This window comes from Esox lucius, chromosome 15, assembly GCF_011004845.1.
Source record: "Esox lucius isolate fEsoLuc1 chromosome 15, fEsoLuc1.pri, whole genome shotgun sequence".
Classification (NCBI taxonomy): domain Eukaryota; kingdom Metazoa; phylum Chordata; class Actinopteri; order Esociformes; family Esocidae; genus Esox; species Esox lucius.
Window position 1 is genome coordinate 26478496 of NC_047583.1, and position 22405 is coordinate 26500900.

General features: G+C 50.4%; 1 protein-coding gene and 1 long non-coding RNA gene across 12 annotated transcripts in view; one reads left to right on the forward strand and one right to left on the reverse strand.

Annotated features, from left to right (window-relative positions):
* The window catches only part of ralgapa1 (Ral GTPase activating protein catalytic subunit alpha 1), a 72290-nt gene that overhangs the window by 13793 nt on the left and 36092 nt on the right, over window positions 1-22405 (reverse strand). For all 11 annotated transcript variants that reach the window (XM_034297455.1, XM_034297456.1, XM_034297454.1 and 8 more), the window contains 6 exons: window positions 12489-13536; window positions 10476-10547; window positions 10247-10370; window positions 9879-10034; window positions 5494-5652; window positions 4818-4945 (listed from right to left, as the gene is read on the reverse strand). In XM_034297455.1, the coding sequence (XP_034153346.1) occupies window positions 4818-4945; window positions 5494-5652; window positions 9879-10034; window positions 10247-10370; window positions 10476-10547; window positions 12489-13536 (1687 nt within the window). The remainder of the gene's footprint in view (window positions 1-4817; window positions 4946-5493; window positions 5653-9878; window positions 10035-10246; window positions 10371-10475; window positions 10548-12488; window positions 13537-22405) is intronic.
* On the forward strand, window positions 5610-21431 carry LOC114840954. Its single transcript, XR_003782939.2, has 3 exons — window positions 5610-5687; window positions 19587-19628; window positions 21179-21431. It is a non-coding gene; the product is annotated as an uncharacterized LOC114840954 (long non-coding RNA).

Genomic DNA, 22405 nt, shown 5'->3' on the forward strand with positions numbered 1-22405 from the left:
TTCCAAACAGCTTGAGAGTCCCCCACCCACCTGACCCCCCCCCCCCCCCCCCCCACACACACACACACACACCCTCATCACCAGCTCCCAGCCAGACAGAGCACACTGGCAAAATAGGGGGAGCCGTTTGCGGGTGTTAGAGTGAGGGAGTGATTGAGAGACAGAGCGAGAGATACAGGGTGGTTTAAAGCAGAGGCAGAGCTGTTGAATGTAGTTGGGGGGGGGGGGACCACATGGTCTATCAGCTGTAGACGTGGGGGGGGGGGGGTCAGGTGGGTCAGAGAGGTCAACCTAGCTGTAATCACATCCATTCTAACGCTAACTGAACGGCATGTTCAAGCCATGGGGAGGTTGGGAGGGCCCACATCTGGGAGGTGTGTGTAAATGCCGCAGAACAGATCCCCAAACTGGCTGCTGGGCGCGTCAGCACACACACACACACACAGGCTTTGCAAAGTAGCTTTTTGAACGGCTGTTTACATGCCCCTTGGATAACTCTTAGCACTGTACCAACCAAAGCCTGATATCTGCGATAGGAGAAACACCTGGGCTGCTTATGAGCGATCCTGGACCTCCCTGTCTCTCTTCCACTTCTCCCCCGTCCTCCCTCCCACTACCCCACCCCCGGCAGCTCCGCGATGTGCCGCGGTCCTGGAGACCGACGCCAGGTACCGTAGCAGCTATCTGCCACCCGGGGCCTGCCAGACATGTAAACCGGCAGTCAGGAAAAGGGGGCACTCTTCCCTTCCAAGCACCGATTTCACAGTCACAGTGAATGAGGGATCAGCGAGCAGAGGAGGCAGATGGACGAGCCCCGGGGCCAAGAGGATGAACTGGATCTTAGCGTGGAGGAGGCAGAGGGGACGACAGGCGCGTGAGGAAAGTAGCGGGGAGAGAGCGAGCGACACGGGCGGACAGAGAGAGAGCGACACGGGCGGACAGAGAGAGAGCGACACGGGCGGACAGAGAGAGAGCGACACGGGCGGACAGAGAGAGAGCGACACGGGCGGACAGAGAGAGAGCGAGAGCGACACGGGCGGACAGAGAGAGAGCGAGCGGACAGAGAGAGAGCGAGAGCGACACGGGCGGACAGAGAGAGAGCGAGTGACACGGGCGGACGGAGAGAGAGAGAGCGACACGGGCGGACGGAGAGAGAGAGAGAGAGACACGGGCGGACGGAGAGAGAGAGAGAGAGAGAGAGAGCGACACGGGCGGACGGAGAGAGAGAGAGAGCGACACGGGCGGACGGAGAGAGAGAGAGAGAGAGAGAGAGAGAGAGAGAGAGAGAGAGAGAGAGAGAGAGAGAGCGCGACACGGGCGGACAGAGAGAGAGAGCGACACGGGCGGACAGAGAGAGAGAGAGAGAGAGAGCGACACAGGCGGACAGAGAGAGAGAGAGAGAGAGCGACACGGGCGGACGGAGAGAGAGAGAGAGAGCGTGACACGGGCGGACGGAGAGAGAGAGAGAGCGACACGGGCGGACGGAGAGAGAGAGAGAGCGACACGGGCGGACGGAGAGAGAGAGAGAGCGACACGGGCGGACGGAGAGAGAGAGAGAGCGACACGGGCGGACGGAGAGAGAGAGAGAGCGACACGGGCGGACGGAGAGAGAGAGAGAGCGACACGGGCGGACGGAGAGAGAGAAAGAGCGACACGGGCGGACGGAGAGAGAGAGAGAGACACGGGCGGACGGAGAGAGAGCGAGAGCGACACGGGCGGACGGAGAGAGAGCGACACGGGCGGACGGAGAGAGAGAGAGAGCGACACGGGCGGACGGAGAGAGAGAGAGAGCGACACGGGCAGACGGAGAGAGAGAGAGCGACACGGGCAGACGGAGAGAGAGAGAGCGACACGGGCGGACGGAGAGAGAGAGAGCGCGACACGGGCGGACAGAGAGAGAGAGAGAAAGAGAGAGCGACACGGGCGGACGGAGAGAGAGAGAGAGCGACACGGGCGGACGGAGAGAGAGAGGGCGACACGGGCGGACGGAGAGAGAGAGCGACACGGGCGGACAGAGAGAGAGAGCGACACGGGCGGACAGAGAGAGAGAGCGACACGGGCGGACAGAGAGAGAGAGCGACACGGGCGGACAGAGAGAGAGAGCGACACGGGCGGACAGAGAGAGAGAGCGACACGGGCGGACAGAGAGAGAGAGCGACACGGGCGGACAGAGAGAGAGAGCGACACGGGCGGACAGAGAGAGAGAACGACACGGGCGGACAGAGAGAGAGAGCGACACGGGCGGACAGAGAGAGAGAGCGACACGGGCGGACAGAGAGAGAGAGCGACACGGGCGGACAGAGAGAGAGCGCGACACGGGCGGACGGAGAGAGAGAGAGCGCGACACGGGCGGACGGAGAGAGAGAGAGCGCGACACGGGCGGACGGAGAGAGAGAGAGCGCGACACGGGCGGACGGAGAGAGAGCGACATAGTGTGAGTGTTCACGACGTCTTAAACCGCCGCTCAGACAAAGCAAGCTCATTCCCTGGCGCTTCTCCATTCAGGAGAGGTGAGCTTGGGACGGAGGGGAAGAATGGGAGAAGAAAAGGGCCCTTTGATGGGGCTTCACAATAGCAACACGGTGGGCAGGCAGCCTTGGGAAGGAGAGAAAGACCCCAGCGTTCGTCTCCTTTGTGATCAGGATCACTTAGCCACTCCTGGGTTTGGCGCCGCTGCGCTCCAGGGGGATTGTGGGGGGGAACTGACCTACATCGCTCCAGTTTGCCGATTTTCACAATTCTCTCTAGACTACAACCACCTGCAGTAAGTCCCCTCGCAGAGATCCATTGAACTGAATACATAGGTATTCCAAATGGAATTCTGGATCCGCTATTCAACAGTTTATGCAGCTTGTTACGCGGAACAGTTTCACAGCTGTCATGTTCGCTTTTCAGTTAGGGAACAAAAACAATGGTAATTCCAGAACACAACAGAACACAATAAATAACCCCTCCGTCTTTAGAGGAAGCCGGAAAATTGTTTCCTCCTTTTTCGATTTCACTAACAATCACAATTATCATAATCAATATCCTTGTTTGTTTACATTCCATGGTCACCATCTCTGTGAGTGTGTGTGTGTATATAGGTAATATTGCAGAGTAACTTACATGTAGTACTGAGGAATGAGCAGACAGCCCAAAACACACATCTACAGTTCTGATTCTGGAAACTACATGTTAAGTACTGCTCATTGTCTGGTTGTTGCAGCTCCTCTGGGACCGCTCAACCTTCCGCATCAGCGTTCCTTAAAAGCCCCTCAGAGGAAGGCATTTAGAGAACAGTTACCTTAACACACACATAAACACACACACCTTAAAAGACTTGAATTGGTCGCCTGCTGAAAGACATGATCTCTATCTCCCTCTCTAACACACATTCAGTGGAGAGTGAGAAACCAAAGTAAAAGAAAAGAGGAAAAGTAAGACAAACAAAAAGAGAGAGGGGGTGGAGATGGAGGCAGATAGAGAGATGCAGTCTGGAACGACATCCGTCGATAATGACAGATTACTGTAATTCTGGCTGTCAGGCCCATTGATCGGTGCAACTCACGCCAATCAATAGCCCAGTCCAGTATCGAGCCCACACACACACACACACGCGTGCGCACGCACACACACACACACACACACACACATGCGTGCGCACCCAAACACACGCGTGCACACACACACGCGTGCTCTCACACACATGCACACGCACGCGCGCACACACAAACCCACACACACGCACACGCGCACACACACTCACATGAGATTGCTGTGAGCAAAGTCTCAAGCTGAGCCAAACAATCTCTTTCGCTCTGAGGACATGGCAGAGGAGAATGGCTTTTCACCCCCCCCCCCCTCTATTTTTTGCTTTGTTTTCCTGCAGTATTATCTTTTGCTGTTATGAGAAGAGCTTGAAAAGGTTAGAGTGTAGAGAGAGTATTTAACCAGAGATGTGAAGCATGAGAGTGAGTGGTCAGGGAGAACTTCAAAATGACATCTGTTCCTAAAACTGAACTTAAGAGTACTATATTTCCCCAAAATGTGCATTATTGCACTATAATACAGAATACATCTACCTAAAACAAGGATGTTTAAAGCAGACAATTTAATGTTTTGTGTTCAAAAGGATTAGTGTTGGTCAGCGTTTAAAAGCCATGCAACTGTCACCAACAGCACCTGGTCAAAGTGAGGAGGATCGGATGACGTGGAAGAAACCGCAACTAAAGCATTTCAAAAGCAAATCACTCGGAATCATGGTTTAGTGACGACGGCCGGTGCCCAGAGAGGCTCCCGACGCCTTCTGATGAAAACCGCTGTCGCCTCATTTGAACCGAGCCGAATGCGACGGGGTACATGGTGAGACGGCGCGGGGAGGGATTAGACATCGATAATTATTGACTGGAGAGAGATTACACCTCCCGGGCCTCGGGTAGTGAGGAGCTGTCCGTCGCACTCCTTAGAGGAGATACGGGAGGACAGGCTGGTCAACGCCACGGGAGCTATAGTCCTGAATGACCTTCTGCACAGAAGCTCCTCACTTTTCCCGCTCCGCCACAGGTTACTACACTTGTGAGGACTTCTGATTGGGAGCGACGGCAATACACGTGCAGACGCTAACACGATTGGACGCTCTAGAGCGATGTCCTGTGCTGGCATGAAAGAACCAGCCAGACGGCGCGCGATATCGCGACGGCCACAGCCGGAGGGGAGGAGCCGAGAGAGGCGTAACAGATCGGCCAGCGGGGCGGGTTGTGTCGTTATCGGCCGCCTCCAGGCCGGACGCTGGACGGGCCCGCGGCACCCAGAGCCAGGGGCGTGGAGAAGGATACAAGTTCTGGTAGAGGGGGATGAGGGATTTGAGAGCCCTGCTGGCATTGAGGGCGGTGGCCCGCACCATGATGGGAAGGATCTTCTCATCCACTATGGCGCCGTCAAACAGGGGCCCGAAAAACGGCACCTAGCAGAGGGGGGAGTGGGGGTGGAGGGTACAGACAGACAGAGACGCAGAGAGAAAGCAGCTGTGTAACTTTCCCTTCCCTTTGATTAAGCCAGACCAATATAAGGAACTTGATAAACCGATAACAGTGCGCGGGGGCCTTCTATCAGATCCCGGGGAATGTAATGTTCAATGCACGGCTTGTTTACTTTCTAAAACAACATAAAAACGCTTTATGGATGATGTCGTTTCAGGGCAGAAATTGACTTTCATAAAAGCCAGACCTGGCTTTTCTGTGCTTATCTGGCCATCTTTCCACATTTCCCTAGACTCTGTGAAGGGATAGACTCGTCTTCCAACCCCATCTATACCGCAATTTAATTCTAAGAATCCTGCTGATCCGATTAGTCCGGACATTACTGAGCAGGAAGCAAGAGTGCCGCGAGACATTGTCTTCATTTGATTTATATATTAAAATACAACACCGGCGCAGGTATAACCGTGTTATTGTCCTTTGTCATTTATCAGGACACACATGGCATGAAGATGTCTAGAACACTTCCACCCACCTCTTGCTTCTTCAGGATCTGGATGTTGTACATGTGGTTCTTCATGGGGTAGATGATGATGAGGACGTCTCCGAACTCCGTGGGGATGATGCCTCTCCTGTAGTCCCGGGAGTGCTCCGACCACACTATGTGCACCTCGTCGTTCCCCAGATGCCGCAGCTGAGGGGTCAGAGGTCGGGGAGGAGACAAAGAGGGTGAGAGTCCTTGTCCAGTAGTCAGGGGTGATGTTAAAAACGTGTTTGAACAGTTCTGAGTAACTAAATGAACAAAGTTGCCTTCAAACGCATCGTTTTCGAACCTTTCTATATCGCGTTGTGGTGTGTTGCTAATGCTTGTGAAACATCGCATTCAGTTTGGTCACGACTTAAAAGGGCTCTGTGTAGAATCCCGCCTTTAAATAATTACACAACTTTCCTCCTCGTCTTCCCTTACCAAACGAGACTGGTACAATACGAGCTGGACCAGGGTGGTTTAGAGTAGGAAGGTTAGTACTGCATGTCTAAACTGAGTATAAGGAGATTACAAGTCCATGCAAACTGATATTGGGACCAGCAAGAACGTTTAAATGGGAAATACGTCAGTCACTGATGAATTTTGTAGAAAAATATTATTTCAAACATGAATTGCCATTGTCTACTGGTCACTTTTGCTTGTTTTTATATTAGTAGTACAGTAAACATTTTACATATTTCCCTTTCAAGATACAGTTGTGCCTCAGAGTCCCTGCTGAAAATCGATGTCAAAACAAAGCCAGTCTGCTCGTTTTCTAAAGGCCTTCATCCAAAAAGCACCTGAGAGATGCTTGATTGAGGACCGGCCCCACATCACCTCTTCCCACTGGGATTTCAAAACCTCAACTGTTCCTATGTTAGCGTGGCAACCGTGAGCCTATTGGACACAATGTGTAGGTCTGTTCACCACCGTGTCATTGACTCTCTCCAGAGTCCCGAGGCGCCGTGCCATTAACCTTGACGAGTGACAGGTGAGAGGAGCTGCCACGTGCCATTTCAGACCTGAGCACGTGCCCATCCATCTTCTGAAGCTCAGTCCGCCTTCTCAGCCTCGCTCTATCCTTCCAGCGCCCTCTCCATCTTTCGTTGTTCACTCAATCACTCCCAGGGCCACCGAGAACCCGGCTGTGGCAGTCGACCCGGCTCGGGGTCCTGCTCGTTAGGCACTACTCGGGCTGGTCCCAAGCCAAAAGCAGATTCACTGTTTGTTTTTGTTTGTCATCATCTACCCAAACGAACTTGACCCCTGACCGAGTTCTCACTGTCCTCGCCGTCGCTTTCGCCCTCCGATCGCGAAATCGAACCGCCGTCCTCGGCTGAGCGGATGGGGCGCCAGCTATCGGCCACCTCCCCTTCAGACATGACAGCAGCAGGCCTCATTCATAAATCTCGGGCCCTTACAGGCTTCCAGGGTGCGGATGTGTTCTCGGCCCTCCGCCACGGCCAGGTCATTGTGTCTGTCACCAAGTGACCCGGGGGCCACAGAACTAGTGAAAACAACTAACAGATGAATATGCAGTGTGCGTTTGAATGCCACCGTGTGTGTGTGTGTGTGTGTGTGTGTGTGTGTGTGCCTGCTGGCCCTCGCTGGCTGAGCTGACACGCTTTAGTGTCTGGTTAACATGGTTTAGTGTCCATCTGCAGATGGCTCTGTTAGATAACGTGTCCTCCAGGCTCTGCAAATGCAATCAGCTGCTGAGGAGTCATGATATGAGTCTAACCAGGGGGACAGCCACGGCCAGATCTAATTTGGCCGCGTTACGGCCACGCGCGCCGCAGCCCCACCGGGTGAACCTCGAGATCACGCGCCAAGCGGGCCCACCCCATTCCCTGCGGAGCGCGCAGTCGGGTCCCGGTTAAACCGGCATTAAGGGGGTCGCGTGAAAAGTCCTCAAGGTCAGCTGACGGATCGGACACTCGTCGGCCGGTCTTGAGCGGGTGGTGGTGGTGGTGGTGGTGGTGGTGGTGGGGGCGAGGCAGTCCTCGCAGCGGGTAGGCCATCGGTGGCGTTTGGGCTTGTTATTAAACCCCTGAAACGAGACGCCCACCTCCTCCACCCAGCCCTCTCGCCACCGCAGAACAATGGGAAGGAAATGAAAGCTCCCCACTAACGATCCGTCTGCTCATTACAGGCCATTAAGCTACCATAACGTCCCCTCCATACCAAACCAACAGACCAACAGACCAACAGTGTAGCTGTAGACCTAGTAAGCAGCAGTGTGTGTGCGTGTGCGCGTGTCTGTGTGAGCGCGTGAGAGACTCTATATTCATGTATCGGCCTGCCTTCTAATCCAATCAGAATGCCCCATCACCCCCTGAACGTCTCTCTAAGGGTCAAGCAATTCCTTTCTTAAAACACATTCGCACACAAACACAAACACAAAGACCACCCCCGACAGACCGCCCCCGACAGACCGCCCCCGACAGACCGCCCCCGACAGACCGCCCCCGACAGACCGCCCCCGACAGACCGCCGGCCACTTCAACGGTCCACTAATATCCGTCTGCGTTCACGTCTGTTGTTGGTACAAGCGGCACCTCGTGTCCGTGCCGGGTGTGCGTGCGTGCGTTTAGACACTGTGTAAAAGACGTATGCTAGGGGAAGCGAGGGGACAGCACTAATGACGGGTCATTGTTCATCTGGCATAGCCGTGGCGATCTATGGCTACAGCTCACCCCCCCCCCCGTCACAACCCGGCCTCACAGACAAACTCATTACATCTAATGCATTCTGCTCTATTATTAGATCTCGGATCGCTGAAAAAGAATACCAATGCAGACAGACGTTTGTGGAGGAGGAAAACAACAGCTAGAGGTGATGTATCTTTGAGGCTAAAACGACACAGGCTGTACAGAAAAAGGGCGGAAAGACAGACAGACAGAGAGAAAGAGACATGCTGGTGTAATCTTTGGAGGTAAAGAAAGGATATAAGACATACTATGAAAAAGGACTGTGTGGAGGACATTAACCTGATAGAGGGATCTGTTCGGGAGCAAAACAACATGTTTCTCCGTGGGCCGCCAGTCCACACAAAAACATCTCTCCGCAGGTAGAAATGTGACCCACTGGAGAGGGCCGGACATAATAGTCAGGAGGAGTCCGTGAACAGAAAGGTCAGAGACTCGAGTGTCTTTTTTGTTGAGCGTTGTAGGAGTCGTGGCAGTATAGAGCATTACTAAAGAGTGGTGTGTGAGAGAGAAGGAGAAAGGGAAGAGCAACAGATGTTAGGTATCTCTCTGTAGGAGACCAGGGTCCACCTGAGGAGGCGGCACAGAACAAGAGGATTGGGTGAAAGGTGTGAAAGGGAAAGAACAGAATGGTGTGCACTTCAAGGCTGTATGGAAGATTGCTGGTTAATGCTGTCCCCCGATTAAAACAAAAATATTAGCCACTCAGTCTCAACTGTACTCTCTGGCAGTTGATTCCACAGCTATGTGTTGACACATGTAAGAAATATAAGAAGGATCAATTAACTGAAACCTATCATTGTTCTGGAAAAGATGTGTGGGAAGTAGACTGCAGTTTGCTCTCTGGATGATCTAAACATAGGTTGAATATGTTCCCAATTTGCATGTCAGTGTTCAAGACAGGTAGGTTTTGTATTCTGAACAAGTACTGGAGGTCACCATTGCAAGTACTGGAGTTCACCAATGTTAGAAACCATTGCAAAAAAAGCTAATACATAAAAATGAAATAAAGGTTGGCAATATATCTTTCACACTAGTGACTGCTGAAAACTTGTCTTGCTAGCCCTACATATCATCTGGTCCACAAAATAACTTGTTTAAAATTTTCAGAAAGTAATGGCTGTTGATCAGAAAAATCTACCGAGCATGGTCTAACAGAAGACACCAACAACAAATTGTAACTGTCCTGTGAGTCGTTGAAGCAAGACCGCAGGAATACAAATGAGATTTTGCTAACTTTCGCCAAGGTTTATACTGTACTTCTTGGGCTTAACAGATTTTGATAAAAGACATTTGCCAGATAATTCACAAAAATGTATATCCTATTTTATATACTGTATATCTTCAATGGCATTTGTTAATTGAAATTTGAAGCCCAATCAAAAATTGTACACGATGTCACTGGCAGTGGGTGGGACGTTGATAGTGCAAAGAGAAAGACATGACTTTTGTCGCACACGTTGAACAGACAGAAGTCTTGGAGGTGAACAATGAGAGTGCTGACAAGGTTTGATCTAATGCTCCAATTAAGATGACATACATTTATGCCCTATGTGTTTTTCCAGAATGTATCAGTAATTCAAATTTTTCCAAGGAGGTTAATGCAATCCAGCCTGATTTGGAGACATTTCTAATGGGATTCCTCGCCGTTGTATGGGAACCGATACGACCCTGGCCGCGACGTACCTTTTTGGTGAGCGAGTCGTCCGAGTCGGGCGGCATGCGAGTCGAGACGTGGAACATGACCTCTACGGTGGATGTGGCGAAGTAGGGCGTGGTCAGACCCGTGCTCTTGTTCCTCTGAAGACCTCCCATGAAGCCGCAGTGACTGGTCAGATTCACCTGTCAGGAAACACGAAAGACCATCAACACTCAGACACAAACTGTACACATCGGAGTCAAACCAACTTCATTAACACTCACTGTCGGAGCTAACCAAAAGTCCATTCAGAAAACTCCTATGAAACACGACTAAATGAAGCGGAGGCCATGGAGCTGTTGTGAATACAGAGATGCTGAATGGTTTGTTGGACAGACAAAGTGATCTGGCTTACCTCCCAGCCCAACCCGGAGACAAAGTCCTCGTAGGCCTGACTGCCACTGGTGTTGGACAGGATCGAGTGCTTGTCCTCCTGACCCTCCGCCACGTAAAACACAGCCATCTTGTGTGTCTCTCGACTAGCCGGGAGATGAGGAGATGAGGAGCGAGAGAAGACAAAAGAGGCCATTTTTTTTCTAGTTCACCAAACACTTTGGTCGGCATTAAGGAAACCACAAACTCACCACTGCCTGGAGTCGAGGTTCTTCAGCTCTCGAAGCAGCTTCTCGTTCTTCTTCAGGAGATGAAAATTAGTCCTATGACAGGAAACAAGTGAAGGCCTTTTGAACAACATTGTGGCGTAGAGTCTATAAGGCTTCTATGATGTGGCTGCAACCGGTCAACAAGCATAGAAAAAGGATCTATTCCAGTCCCCCACGACAACGTTTGCTAGGCCCGTCTTCGCTCCCTACAGGCGGACACTGAACGAGTATTCGACAAACACGCACAGAGTAAACATGGGCCAGAGACCTCTGCCTGTCCAAGTCTGCCACGCCGTCATTAACATGCTTAAACGCCTAATAGGCCAACTCTTTGTTTTTGTCACAGCTTTTCCTGGAAAACAGAACAATCAAGTCGAACGACAGCCAAACAAGATGGCATGTACGGTGAGAGGAACCCCGAGGCCAGGGGTATCACTCACAGGACTCCGCTGAAAACATGACTCCCCCGTTACTTCATAGCAAACAATGAACAGATGGATGCAATCATGCGATCCCGAGAAATCAATAAGCTTGGGTCTTGGAGACCGGCTTCGAGACGGGAAAGAAACAGAGCTTGAAAATGTGGCACTATTTTCTCCTATCTGGAGTTGGAACATTAGCAGCTTAGCCCAGGTGCGCCAGAGGGACCCAGGAGGGGGGCGAGGGGCTGACTCGTGTAGAAGCCACGACTACTTTCATAGAAGGACTTCCTTTGTTTCGTGGTGTTTTTCCGATGCCCCCACCCCTCCCCCCTCTCCACCATTTCAGTACGCAGCTCTTTATTAGCTTGTTACAATGTAATGGTCTTCATTTTCTCCATTTAAAGTGAGCCATTTCACGAGGCGCCAATCGGGAACAGCATGAAAGGCCGATATTATGCAGTGCTCGGACGCGGGCACACACACACACACACACACACACACACACACACACACACACACACCTGGTTAAATTGAAATGCCTTAGTCTCTGAGGAGAAATAATGGGGGTGGGGGGGTCTCATTAAAAGTGCTGTAACCTTCCTACTCCCTTTTTTTCTGGTCCATCTCTTAGGCACTAGGCTTTTAAAAAGCAAGCAAGTGTGTGTGTGTGTGTGTCTTGTTTTAATCCCCTTTGCATGATGAGACGTCTCTCAATTCCATATTGAAAGATACCTCTGGTACAACCCCGCCCTTTTCAAACAAACACATGAATCCGTTAAAGATATATTTAGCGACAGTATTGAATAGGAGAAATTAATGGAAGGTGGGGGTCGAAGGTTACGTCCGTCACTCTTCCTGGATAGATAGAGGGGAGGAAGAAAAAAAACATGTTCGCTGATAAAGATGGCCATTAGGACACAATGCGACACGCGGTATCCATTTAGCACAATTAGTTCGCGTCAATAAAGATCCAGCATTCGTCTCTAGAAACACAATGAGCTCATACTTCAAAGACATCAATGCAATGAGAAAAGCCATCAGAAATAGCTGCTTCGGAAATGGATTTTAGTAATATCAGTGAAGTGTGGTGATAATGAGGTGGATGAAATTATGGAGATAGAAAGAGAGAGAGAAAGAGAGATATGTGGATGGGCTATCTACTCTAAGCTGATTATACTAAATCTCACTGACGGACTGAGAGCCAAACAAGGCTGCTGATAGCTGTGACACAGAAATCATTTTGCCACTATCTGAATTTACCACAGTAGCTAGAACAAACTAGGAAAACAAGCCAAAGCCTACAACAAGCTGATGGTAATCATCAAATACCCATTCCCAACATGTCCACTGGATCTCAATCATTGTCGATACATGTTCCCGTTCACGAAGAACTGCCGAATGGAGACATTTTGTTTTAATATCACTCCGCGGTAGCTAACCCTTTTGTCAGGGAATGGTAGAGCACACCTGACCGATATGTTTCAAATCATTCAGAAATAAAAAGCTGTTCATGTGGTAGCTCACATTTTAACTACTGGTGAATAGGGCCCTGGTTTTAGGACTAAAGTCTCACCTCTTCTCCCAAGAGTTCATGCCCAGGATGTTAAGCAGCAGCCTGCAGTAGTAGAAGGCAGACTGGGGCCTCTGGGGCCCTGGCTCCACCTGCTTCGTGGCCTTCATGTTTAGCCCGTTCCCCCTGTGGGCCGCAAAGTGCTTCTCCTCAGTGCGCTGCTTCAGAAGGGCGTTGATCACATCATCCTCCTGCTTCTCAGAGACGCAGACTGGGGGCCGGGCGGGGATGTTGAGGGGCGTTCCGGCACGCTGCAAACACTCGGGGCTGGAGTAGCCCAGGTACTGTAGCATCTCGTCCAGAGCGTCATCGTCCTCGCGCAGAGAGTCCCAGGACGGGATCGCCTCCCGACACACTCGCTTCGCCTTCGGGGCCATCAGCTCCGAGGAGATTTCTTCTTCGTCCTTTTCTTCGTCCTCACGTCCGTCCTCCAAAGCATCCCCCTGCTCATCCTCTCCTGGCACCTCCTCATCCACCTCCTCCTCTTCTTCTTCTTCTTCTTCCTCCTCCTCCTCCTCCTCTTCCTCCAGAGCAGCCCCCTCTTCCCTCTCCTCCTCCTCCGGCCTCTCTCTGGGCTCTCCAACCCTCTCTGGGTTCTTCTCCGTCTCCCCCTCTGCGGTGGGCCTCTTCGAGGATCTGTTGCTGAAGAGGTGCAGGGCCTGACTGGGAGCACCACAATGGGGCGGCCCGTACAACACAGCCGAGTCCCACGAGTGTTTGCCGGAGATGTCCCGGACAATGACCCGGACACAGGCGCTGGTGGTGGTGAGGCCCGCGGACATTCCCCCACCGGGCACACCATCCTCTGCCCGGATTTGCAGGCAGGACAGGAGGGTGCCGTTCAGGACGAAGAACTGCAGATTGGGCCCATCGAAGAGCTCCGGCGCCAGGTCAGGGCTTTCGCTGTAGGGATTGTCCATGTTCTCACACACCTGGCTGGTCAGGGTGGCAGGGCCTCCAGACATGGGGTAGTGGCCTAAGTGGTTTACCAGATGGGAGATGACCGTCCTGGCTGCGATCGAGATCAGGCCGTGTTGGATACGACTCCGTACTACAGTGGGAGAACGAGAGAACAGAGGGGGAATCGTCAATAAGGAGATATACAGTGCCTTAGAAAGGTATTTCCACCTTTGTCAGTTTTTTGGAATTTCTGCACTTTAAAAAAATTATTTGGCCAGATTCGTCTGTGGGTTGTAGTACACAGGGAATCTGACAGAAATAACTACACAAAAGTTTGGCGCCTTTTTTTTATTGTTTGGTATGCAAGGTAATCAAACATGCAATCTTCAGGTGTGGAAGTTATTATATTAATCACAGAACTACAGTCAGAGCCATATTTACCCAGATGGAAAAAGTTTGGATAGAAGTAAATCTTCCCAGGATTGGTCATCATGCCAACATCTCTCAGAGAGAAAGGCGTGCCGACCTCTCTCAAATCATCTAAGGTCATTGTTCATGACTCCACTATCAAAAAGCAAAGAAGGGGTTCATAACAGAGTAGAAAGTCGGAAACCATCGCTCACTAAAAAGTACATGAACACTCATCTCAAGTTTGCCAAAAGAGTTTTTAGGCAACACTGGTCCCATAATATGCGGCGACAACCAAACAACCACATGAAGAACCTGGTACCAACAAAAGTCAAGCCCGATGGTGGAGTTGTGATAGTTTGGATATGTTGTGTTGGATCAGGACCTGAACAGCTTACAACCATTTAAATAACCATGAATTTAGCTACAAAATGTCAGGAGATTTGTCTGTGAGCAGAGGCTGAATCGCAGCTGGGTCATGCAGCTAGACAATGATATGAAACACACATGCAAGGGATGAATAAGTAGCATAAAGAGTTTGAATGGTCTGGTCAAAGTCCAGACCCAAACCCCATTGAAATTATGTGGCAGGACCTGAACTTGCTGGTTCATGCATGAAAATCCATCAATGTCAATGAAGTAAAGCAGTTACTGCATGGAAGAATGGGCCAAAATTCCCTCACCGCGTTGTGAGGGACTAATCAACAGCTAAAGGATGCGTTTGGTTGTAGGTATTGATGCTAAAGGCGTAACCAGTTATTGAGGTTAAGGACGCGATTGCTTTGTCACAGGGGATATTGGGTGTTTCAGAACATTCTTTAATTCATAAATTAAGTAACTATCATTGTTTGGTGTCGTTTCTTCACTTAGGCTCCATTTATCTAAGGGTTAATTTACATTACGAGAATAAAATGCTAGATAGACTCATCTTGGGTTGCATAATCTTTTCCATAGTGTTTACACTGGCATGTATCATGCAAATAGTGGCCGTCACTTTTGGGGAAACCGGAGAGGTATGCATGTTTACTTTAGTAACTCAATACAGTTCAGACAGAATTGTCTTAGGCCTTGTAGAACTCATTTGGGGCTCAAAAACATGGGGCATTCTACTTAGAAAGGTGACGTCTCGAGCTATATACATCAGCAAGCTGACAAGGAAATTGGAGCATCTTGGTTATGTCTTGGGAAATGTTGCATAATATAAATAAAATACTAATACTAGGTTTTGTTTGAAGATCTGGTAACACCTGTTGTAAAAAAAAAATTATGGCGAATGAGGCAGAAAAAATAAGGGTGTGAACACTTTTGACCGCAATGTAGGAGGTGTTCTACAACCCCGGTTCCCAAAGAATTGGGACGCTGCGTAAAATGCAAATAGAAACAGAATTAAATTATTTTCATATCATTTACCGCTATATTTAAATGAAAATACTACAAAGACAACAGATCAAATGTTGAAACTGAGAAATGTTAGTGTTTTTGGAAAAATAAAATTTGAATTTGAAGCCAGCAACACGTTTAAAAAAAAGTTGGGACAGGGGCATGTTTAGCACTCTGTTGCGCCACCTCTTTTTTTAACAAGACTAAAAATGACTTAAAATGTATTTAAACTTTATTAACAGGGAAAACCGGCTGAGCTCTGGATCTCTTTTGAGGCTTTACTCTGTGAAGACGTTTACATTAACGCACCCCCATACCATGGATGCTGGCTTTTGAACTGTGCGCTGACAACAAGCCGGACGGTCCTTCCCTTTAGACCGGAGATTCCATGGTTCCCAAAAATTATTTTACATTTTGATTCGTCCGACCACAGTTTTCCACTTCGCCTCAGTCCACCTGGATCTTGTTTATATCTGGTTTCTTCTTTACATGGAGTTTTCACTTGCATTTCTGGATGCAGCGATGTACTGTGTTCACAGACAATGGTTTTCAGAAGTGTTCCTGAGACCATGCAGTGATGTTCATTACAGAATAATGTCTGTTTTCAATTTAGTGCCGTCTGAAGATCAAAACCCCTTAATGAAGAATTCAATTTTGAGTACCGTGACGTCGCCCGGTATGGCGCAGCCGGGGCCCCACCCCGGAGCCCCACCCCGGAGCCAGGCCCGGGGTTGGGGCTCGAATGCGAGCGCCTGGTGGCCGGGCCTTCCCCCATGGGGCCCGGCCGGGCTCAGCCCGAACGGGTGACGTGGGGCCGCCCTCCCGTGGGCTCACCACCCACAGGAGGGACCATAAGGGGCCGGTGCAAAGAGGATCGGGCGGCAGTCGAAGGCAGGGGCCTAGACAACCCGATCTCTGGACACGGAAACTGGCTCTAGGGACGTGGAATGTCACCTCGCTGGCGGGGAAGGAGCCTGAGTTAGTGCGTGAGGTTGAGAGGTTCCGATTAGAGGTAGTCGGGATCACCTCTACGCACGGCTTGGGCTCTGGAACCACACTCCTTGAGAGAGGATGGACTCTTCACCACTCTGGAGTTGCCCATGGTGAGAGGCGGCGGGCTGGTGTGGGTTTGCTCATAGCTCCCCAGCTCTGCCGCCATGTGTTGGAGTTTACCCCGGTGAACGAGAGGGTCGTTTCCCTGCGCCTACGGGTCGGGGATAGGTCTCTCACTGTTGTTTGTGCCTACGGGCCGAACGGCAGTGCAGAGTACCCGACCTTCTTGGAGTCTCTGGGAGGGGTGCTGGAAAGTGCTCCGACTGGGGACTCTATTGTTCTACTGGGGGACTTCAACGCCCACGTGGGCAACGACAGTGACACCTGGAGGGGCGTGATTGGGAGGAACGGCCCCCCTGATCTGAACCCGAGTGGTGTTCAGTTATTGGACTTCTGTGCTAGTCACAGTTTGTCCATAATGAACACCATGTTCAAACATAAGGGTGTCCATCAGTGCACGTGGCACCAGGACACCCTAGGCCGCAGGTCGATGATCGACTTTGTTGTCGTCTCATCTGACCTGCGGCCGTATGTCTTGGACACTCGGGTGAAGAGAGGGGCGGAGCTGTCAACTGATCACCACCTGGTGGTGAGTTGGATCCGATGGCGGGGGAGGAAGCTGGACAGACTCGGCAGGCCCAAGCGTAATGTAAGGGTCTGCTGGGAACGTCTGGCCGAGTCTCCTGTCAGAGAGAACTTTAACTCCCACCTCCGGCAGAGCTTCGACTGGATCCCGAAGGAGGTTGGAGATATTGAGTCCGAGTGGACCATGTTCTCCACCGCCATTGTCGAAGCGGCCGCTCGGAGCTGTGGCCGTAAGGTCTCCGGTGCCTGTCGAGGCGGCAATCCCCGAACCCGGTGGTGGACACCGGAAGTAAGGGATGCCGTCAAGCTGAAGAAGGAGTCCTATCAGGCCTGGTTGGCTTGTGGGACTCCTGAGGCAGCTGACGGGTACCGACAGGCCAAGCGGGCTGCAGCCCGGGTGGTTGTGGAGGCAAAAACTCGGGCCTGGGAGGAGTTCGGTGAGGACATGGAGAAGGACTATCGGCTGGCCTCGAAGAGATTCTGGCAAACCATCCGGCGCCTCAGGAGAGGGAAACAGTGCCCTACCAACGCTGTTTACAGTAGAGGTGGGCAGCTGTTGACCTCAACTGAGGATGTCGTCGGGCGGTGGAAGGAGTACTTCGAGGATCTCCTCAATCCCGCTGACGTGTCTTCCATTGAGGAAGCAGAGGATGAGGGCTCAGAGGTGGGCTCGTCCATCACCCGGGCTGAAGTCACAGAGGTGGTCAAGAAACTCCTCGGTGGCAAGGCACCGGGGGTGGATGAGATCCGCCCTGAGTACCTCAAGTCTCTGGATGTTGTGGGGCTGTCTTGGTTGACACGCCTGTGCAACATCGCGTGGCGGTCGGGGACAGTGCCTCTGGGATGGCAGACCGGGGTGGTGGTCCCTCTTTTTAAGAAGGGGGACCGGAGGGTGTGTTCCAACTATAGGGGGATCACACTTCTCAGCCTGCCCGGGAAAGTCTATGCCAGGGTTCTGGAGAGGAGAATACGGCCGATAGTAGAACCTCGGATTCAGGAGGAACAGTGTGGTTTTCGTCCGGGCCGTGGAACACTGGACCAGCTCTATACCCTCTACGGGGTGTTGGAGGGTTCATGGGAGTTTGCCCAACCAATCCACATGTGTTTTGTGGATTTGGAGAAGGCATTCGACTGTGTCCCTCGCGGCATCTTGTGGAGGGTGCTTGGGGAATATGGGGTCCTGGGTCCTTTGCTAAGGGCTGTCAGGTCCCTATACAACCGAAGCAGGAGCTTGGTCCGCATTGCCGGCAGTAAGTCAGACTTGTTCCCAGTGCATGTTGGACTCCGGCAGGGCTGCCCTTTGTCACCGGTTCTGTTTGTAATTTTTATGGACAGAATTTCTAGGCGCAGCCAGGGGCCGGAGGGTGTCAGGTTTGGGGACCACACAATTTCGTCTCTGTTCTTTGCAGATGATGTTGTCGTGTTGGCCCCTTCTAACCAGGACCTTCAGCATGCACTGGGACGGTTTGCAGCCGAGTGTGAAGCGGTTGGGATGAAAATCAGTACCTCCAAATCCGAGGCCATGGTCCACAGTCGGAAAAGGGTGGCTTGCCCACTTCAGGTTGGTGGAGAGTGCCTGCCTCAAGTGGAGGAGTTTAAGTATCTAGGGGTCTTGTTCACGAGTGAGGGAAGGATGGAACGGGAGATTGACAGACGGATCGGTGCAGCTTCTGCAGTAATGCAGTCGATGTATCGGTCTGTCGTGGTGAAGAAAGAGCTGAGCCGCAAGGCGAAGCTCTCGATTTACCAGTCAATCTACGTTCCTACTCTCACCTATGGTCATGAGCTTTGGGTCATGACCGAAAGGACAAGATCCCGGATACAGGCGGCCGAAATGAGTTTTCTCCGCAGAGTGGCTGGGCGATCCCTTAGAGATAGGGTGAGAAGCTCGGTCACCCGGGAGGAGCTCAGAGTAGAGCCACTGCTCCTCCACATCGAGAGGGGTCAGCTGAGGTGGCTTGGGCATCTTTTTCGGATTCCTCCGGAACGCCTTCCAAATCTGTGGGGGGCTCCCTTCACCTGTGGCTGGCAATTAGTAAATGGTCTTAGTACATCAGTGCCTGTGGTTTTCCAGCGGCAGCCGACAGCGGCTATCTTGTAAGCGGCTGAGTTGTAACTGAGACAAAACTTGCTGAAACAAATACGTTCTGCCGAGCTGTTCTGCGGGAGTGAGCCAAGGACGGCCTCCCACTCCCACATCTCTGTGTCAATATCTCGTTTTGTAAGCTGTTCTCTACCTTTCTGCTGTTGCTTTGATAAGTATGTGTTTGTTTTCAATTCCTGTCCTTTCCTCCACTTGTCAGCGTCTTAGACACTCCCCTCCCTGTCATATAAACCCTTCTAACCTACTGTATCCTCCACGTACAACCCATGTGGAATCCCTGGTTTCTGGCAGCCTCTGGAATTGCCAATCTGCTGTCAACAAAGCTGTTCATCTCAGCCAATGCTGCCCTTCAATCACTTGATTTTTTTACCCTGACAGAGACATGGATCACCCCAGAAAATACTGCTACCTCTGCCACCCCTTTCTTAATCCAACTATGTGTTCCCTCAAACTCTGAGAACATTCGGTCGACGAGGAGGAGGCACAAGTATTCTTATTTCTCCAAAGTGGAGATTCTCTTTCCACATACTCCCTTTCCATATCCTCATTTGAATTCCATGCTGTCACTATCACTAACCTACTAAAGCTTAACATTCTTGTCATCTATTGTCCATCAGGGGCGTTAGGAGAGTTTCTAAATGAGCTTGACACTTAGTTAATCTTTTTTCCAGATGATGACTCACCACTCCAGATGATGACTCACACAGTGACAGGTGACTTTAACCTTCCAACACCTGTCTTTGATTCATTTCTGTCAACATTTCTTTTTCCACTCCTTTCCTCCTTTGACCTTACCCTGTCCAGTCCCCACCCACAAGGCAGGCAATGCGCTTGATCTTATCCTCACGAGATGCTGTAACCCTGCTGATCTTCCTGCAACTCCACTCCAAGTCTCTGATCACTACTTTGTCTCATTCTCTCTCCCTCTGTCTTCTAACCCTACTAACTCAACTCCTTCCCAGATAGTAATGCGTTGTCACAATCCTTGTTCCCTCTCTCCCTCAACTCGCTTCTACTTTAATCATCTCTCCCTTCTACCAACTCCTTTTCCTTCCTGTCTCTAGTCTGCCTCCTCATCCCTACTCTTCTCTCTTTCTACCTCTTTCAACTACCTCTGTCCCTTGTCCTCTTGGCCAGCCCGGCATTCCCTTCCCGCTCCATGGCTGACTGACTCACTGAGCGCTAACAGAAGAGGGCTGCAGGCTGCAAAGCAAAAGTGGAAGAAAAAAAGTGACTTGCTTCCCTCTACCTTCTCTTACTCGGTTTCTGCAGCTAAAGCCAATTTCTATCACTCTGAATTTCAAGCATCTCCCTATCACCCCAGGAAACTCTCCCAGAGAGCAAGGGTTCTGACCCTAACCACCCTTATCCTCCTAAATCTTCCCCCTCCTTCTTCCCCATTGGTAGACGACCTTGCCAACCATTTTGAAATGCAGGTTGACAAGATTTGCTTCTCTTTCGCACAACCTGTTCATGCTTCTGGCCCCACGGTCAGTGAACTACCTTATTCCTTGACCTCTTGCTCTCCCTTCTCTTCAGACCAAGTCCTGTGTCTATTGATGTCTGGGCATCCGACAACCTGTCTTCTTGGCCCCGTCCCTTCCTCCCTTCCCCAGACCATCTCTGTAGACCTTTTACGTTACCTTCCTTTCCTCATCAACTCCTCTCTGTCCACTGGCTGTGTTCCCTCTGACTTCAAGTAAGCTCATGCCACCCCCTCCTCAATAAACCAACTCTTGATCCCTCTGATGACCAAAACTACAGACCGGTATCCCTTCTTTGTTTTCCTTCTAAAATGGTTGAGCATGCTGCTTTTAACCAACTATCTTATCTGTCCCAGAACAATATTCTGGACCCTAATCAGTCAGGTTTTCAAGACAGGTCACTCGACCGAGACCGCTTTTCTGTGTCAGAGGCTCTCCACACTGCCAAAGCAAACTCTTTTCTCTGTTCATATCTTCCTTGATCTTTCTGTTGCCTTAGACACTGTGAACCACTAGATCCTACTCTCCACACTCTCAGAGCTGGGGGTCTCAGGTTCTGCCCACTCTTGGTTTGCATCCAACCTGGCAGGCCACTCCTACCAGGTTGCGTGGAGCGGGTCTTTGTGTCACACGCTCTCACTACTGGTATACCCCAGGGATCAGCCCTTGGCCCAGTCCTCTTTTCCCTCTACACAACATCACTTGGCACTGTCACATCCACACATGGCTACACCGATGACACTCAACTATTCTTTTCATTTCCCCCTTCTGATTCCCAGGTTGCAACATGCATATCTACATGCCTGGCAGACATCTCAGCTTGGATGTCAGCAAACCAACTCAAGATTAACCTTGATAAGACGGATCTGCTCTTCCTCCCGGGAAAGGCCTGCCCGTTCAAAGATCTGCCCATCATGGTTCACAACTCCACGGTGGTCCCATGGTGTGACACTCAACAAGAACCTGTCATTCTCTGAAAACATCAAATCAGCTTACACCTTACAACCTTACTTATGATTGTCAGATGCTGGTTTTCCAAGACACCTTAAGAGGAGTGCACTTATTGCTCTGGATAACAGCGTCTGATAAGTAACAAAAATGTAAAATATGTACAGTAGTTGTACGCTACTGTATGTACGCTTTGCAATTTTACACTGAGAAAAAGTATTCTTAAACTGTTGCACTGTTTGCCTGTGCAGTCTTTCAGAGTGGTGAGCACCTCCTTATCCTAAACTCTGACAGACCCATCCTCTCTGGAATGATCTTTTAATACCCAATCATGTTACTGACCTGTTGCCAATTGACCTAATTAGCTGTGTGATATTCCACCAGGTTTAGTTTTTTAGCCTTACACAACTTTTACAGTCTGTTGTTGCCTCTGTCACAACTTTTTTGAAACGTGTTGCTAGCATCAAATATAAAGTGGGCATATATTTTTCAAGAGACAATAAAATGTCTCAGTTTTAAAATTTGATATGCTGTCTTTGTACTAATTTTCTACTGAATCATTTATAGGGTTTAAATGATTTGCACATCATTGCATTCTGTTTATATTATTATTTTACACAGTGTTCCAACTTTTTGGAAAAGAGGGTTCAAAAAGATAAGCAGATGGAAATCATGGAAACTAATAAGGTGAAGGAAGATCATGGAAACATGATCTCTGTGTTGAGACAGAGATTCAGCGAGAGATTTGGAACAGTATGTGTATAGAGAATTAGGTGGAAAAACTAGGAGGTAGTACTAAATAGATGGTACTCATTAAGTAGCTATCAGCAACGACGAGTAAAGGAAGAGTAAAACAAATAATAAAAATGGCAAACATTTGTCAACCAATCAACAGTGAGGGGAGGCGGCTGTGGACTAACTGAAGATGCTTTATCAGCCAACCGACCAATCAATCAGCCAGCCATTCAGTTAGTCGGCCAACCAGTCAGTCAGTCATTCATCCAGTCATTCAGTCAGTCTGCCATTCATTCAGTCAACTCAGCCACGTCGATAACGTG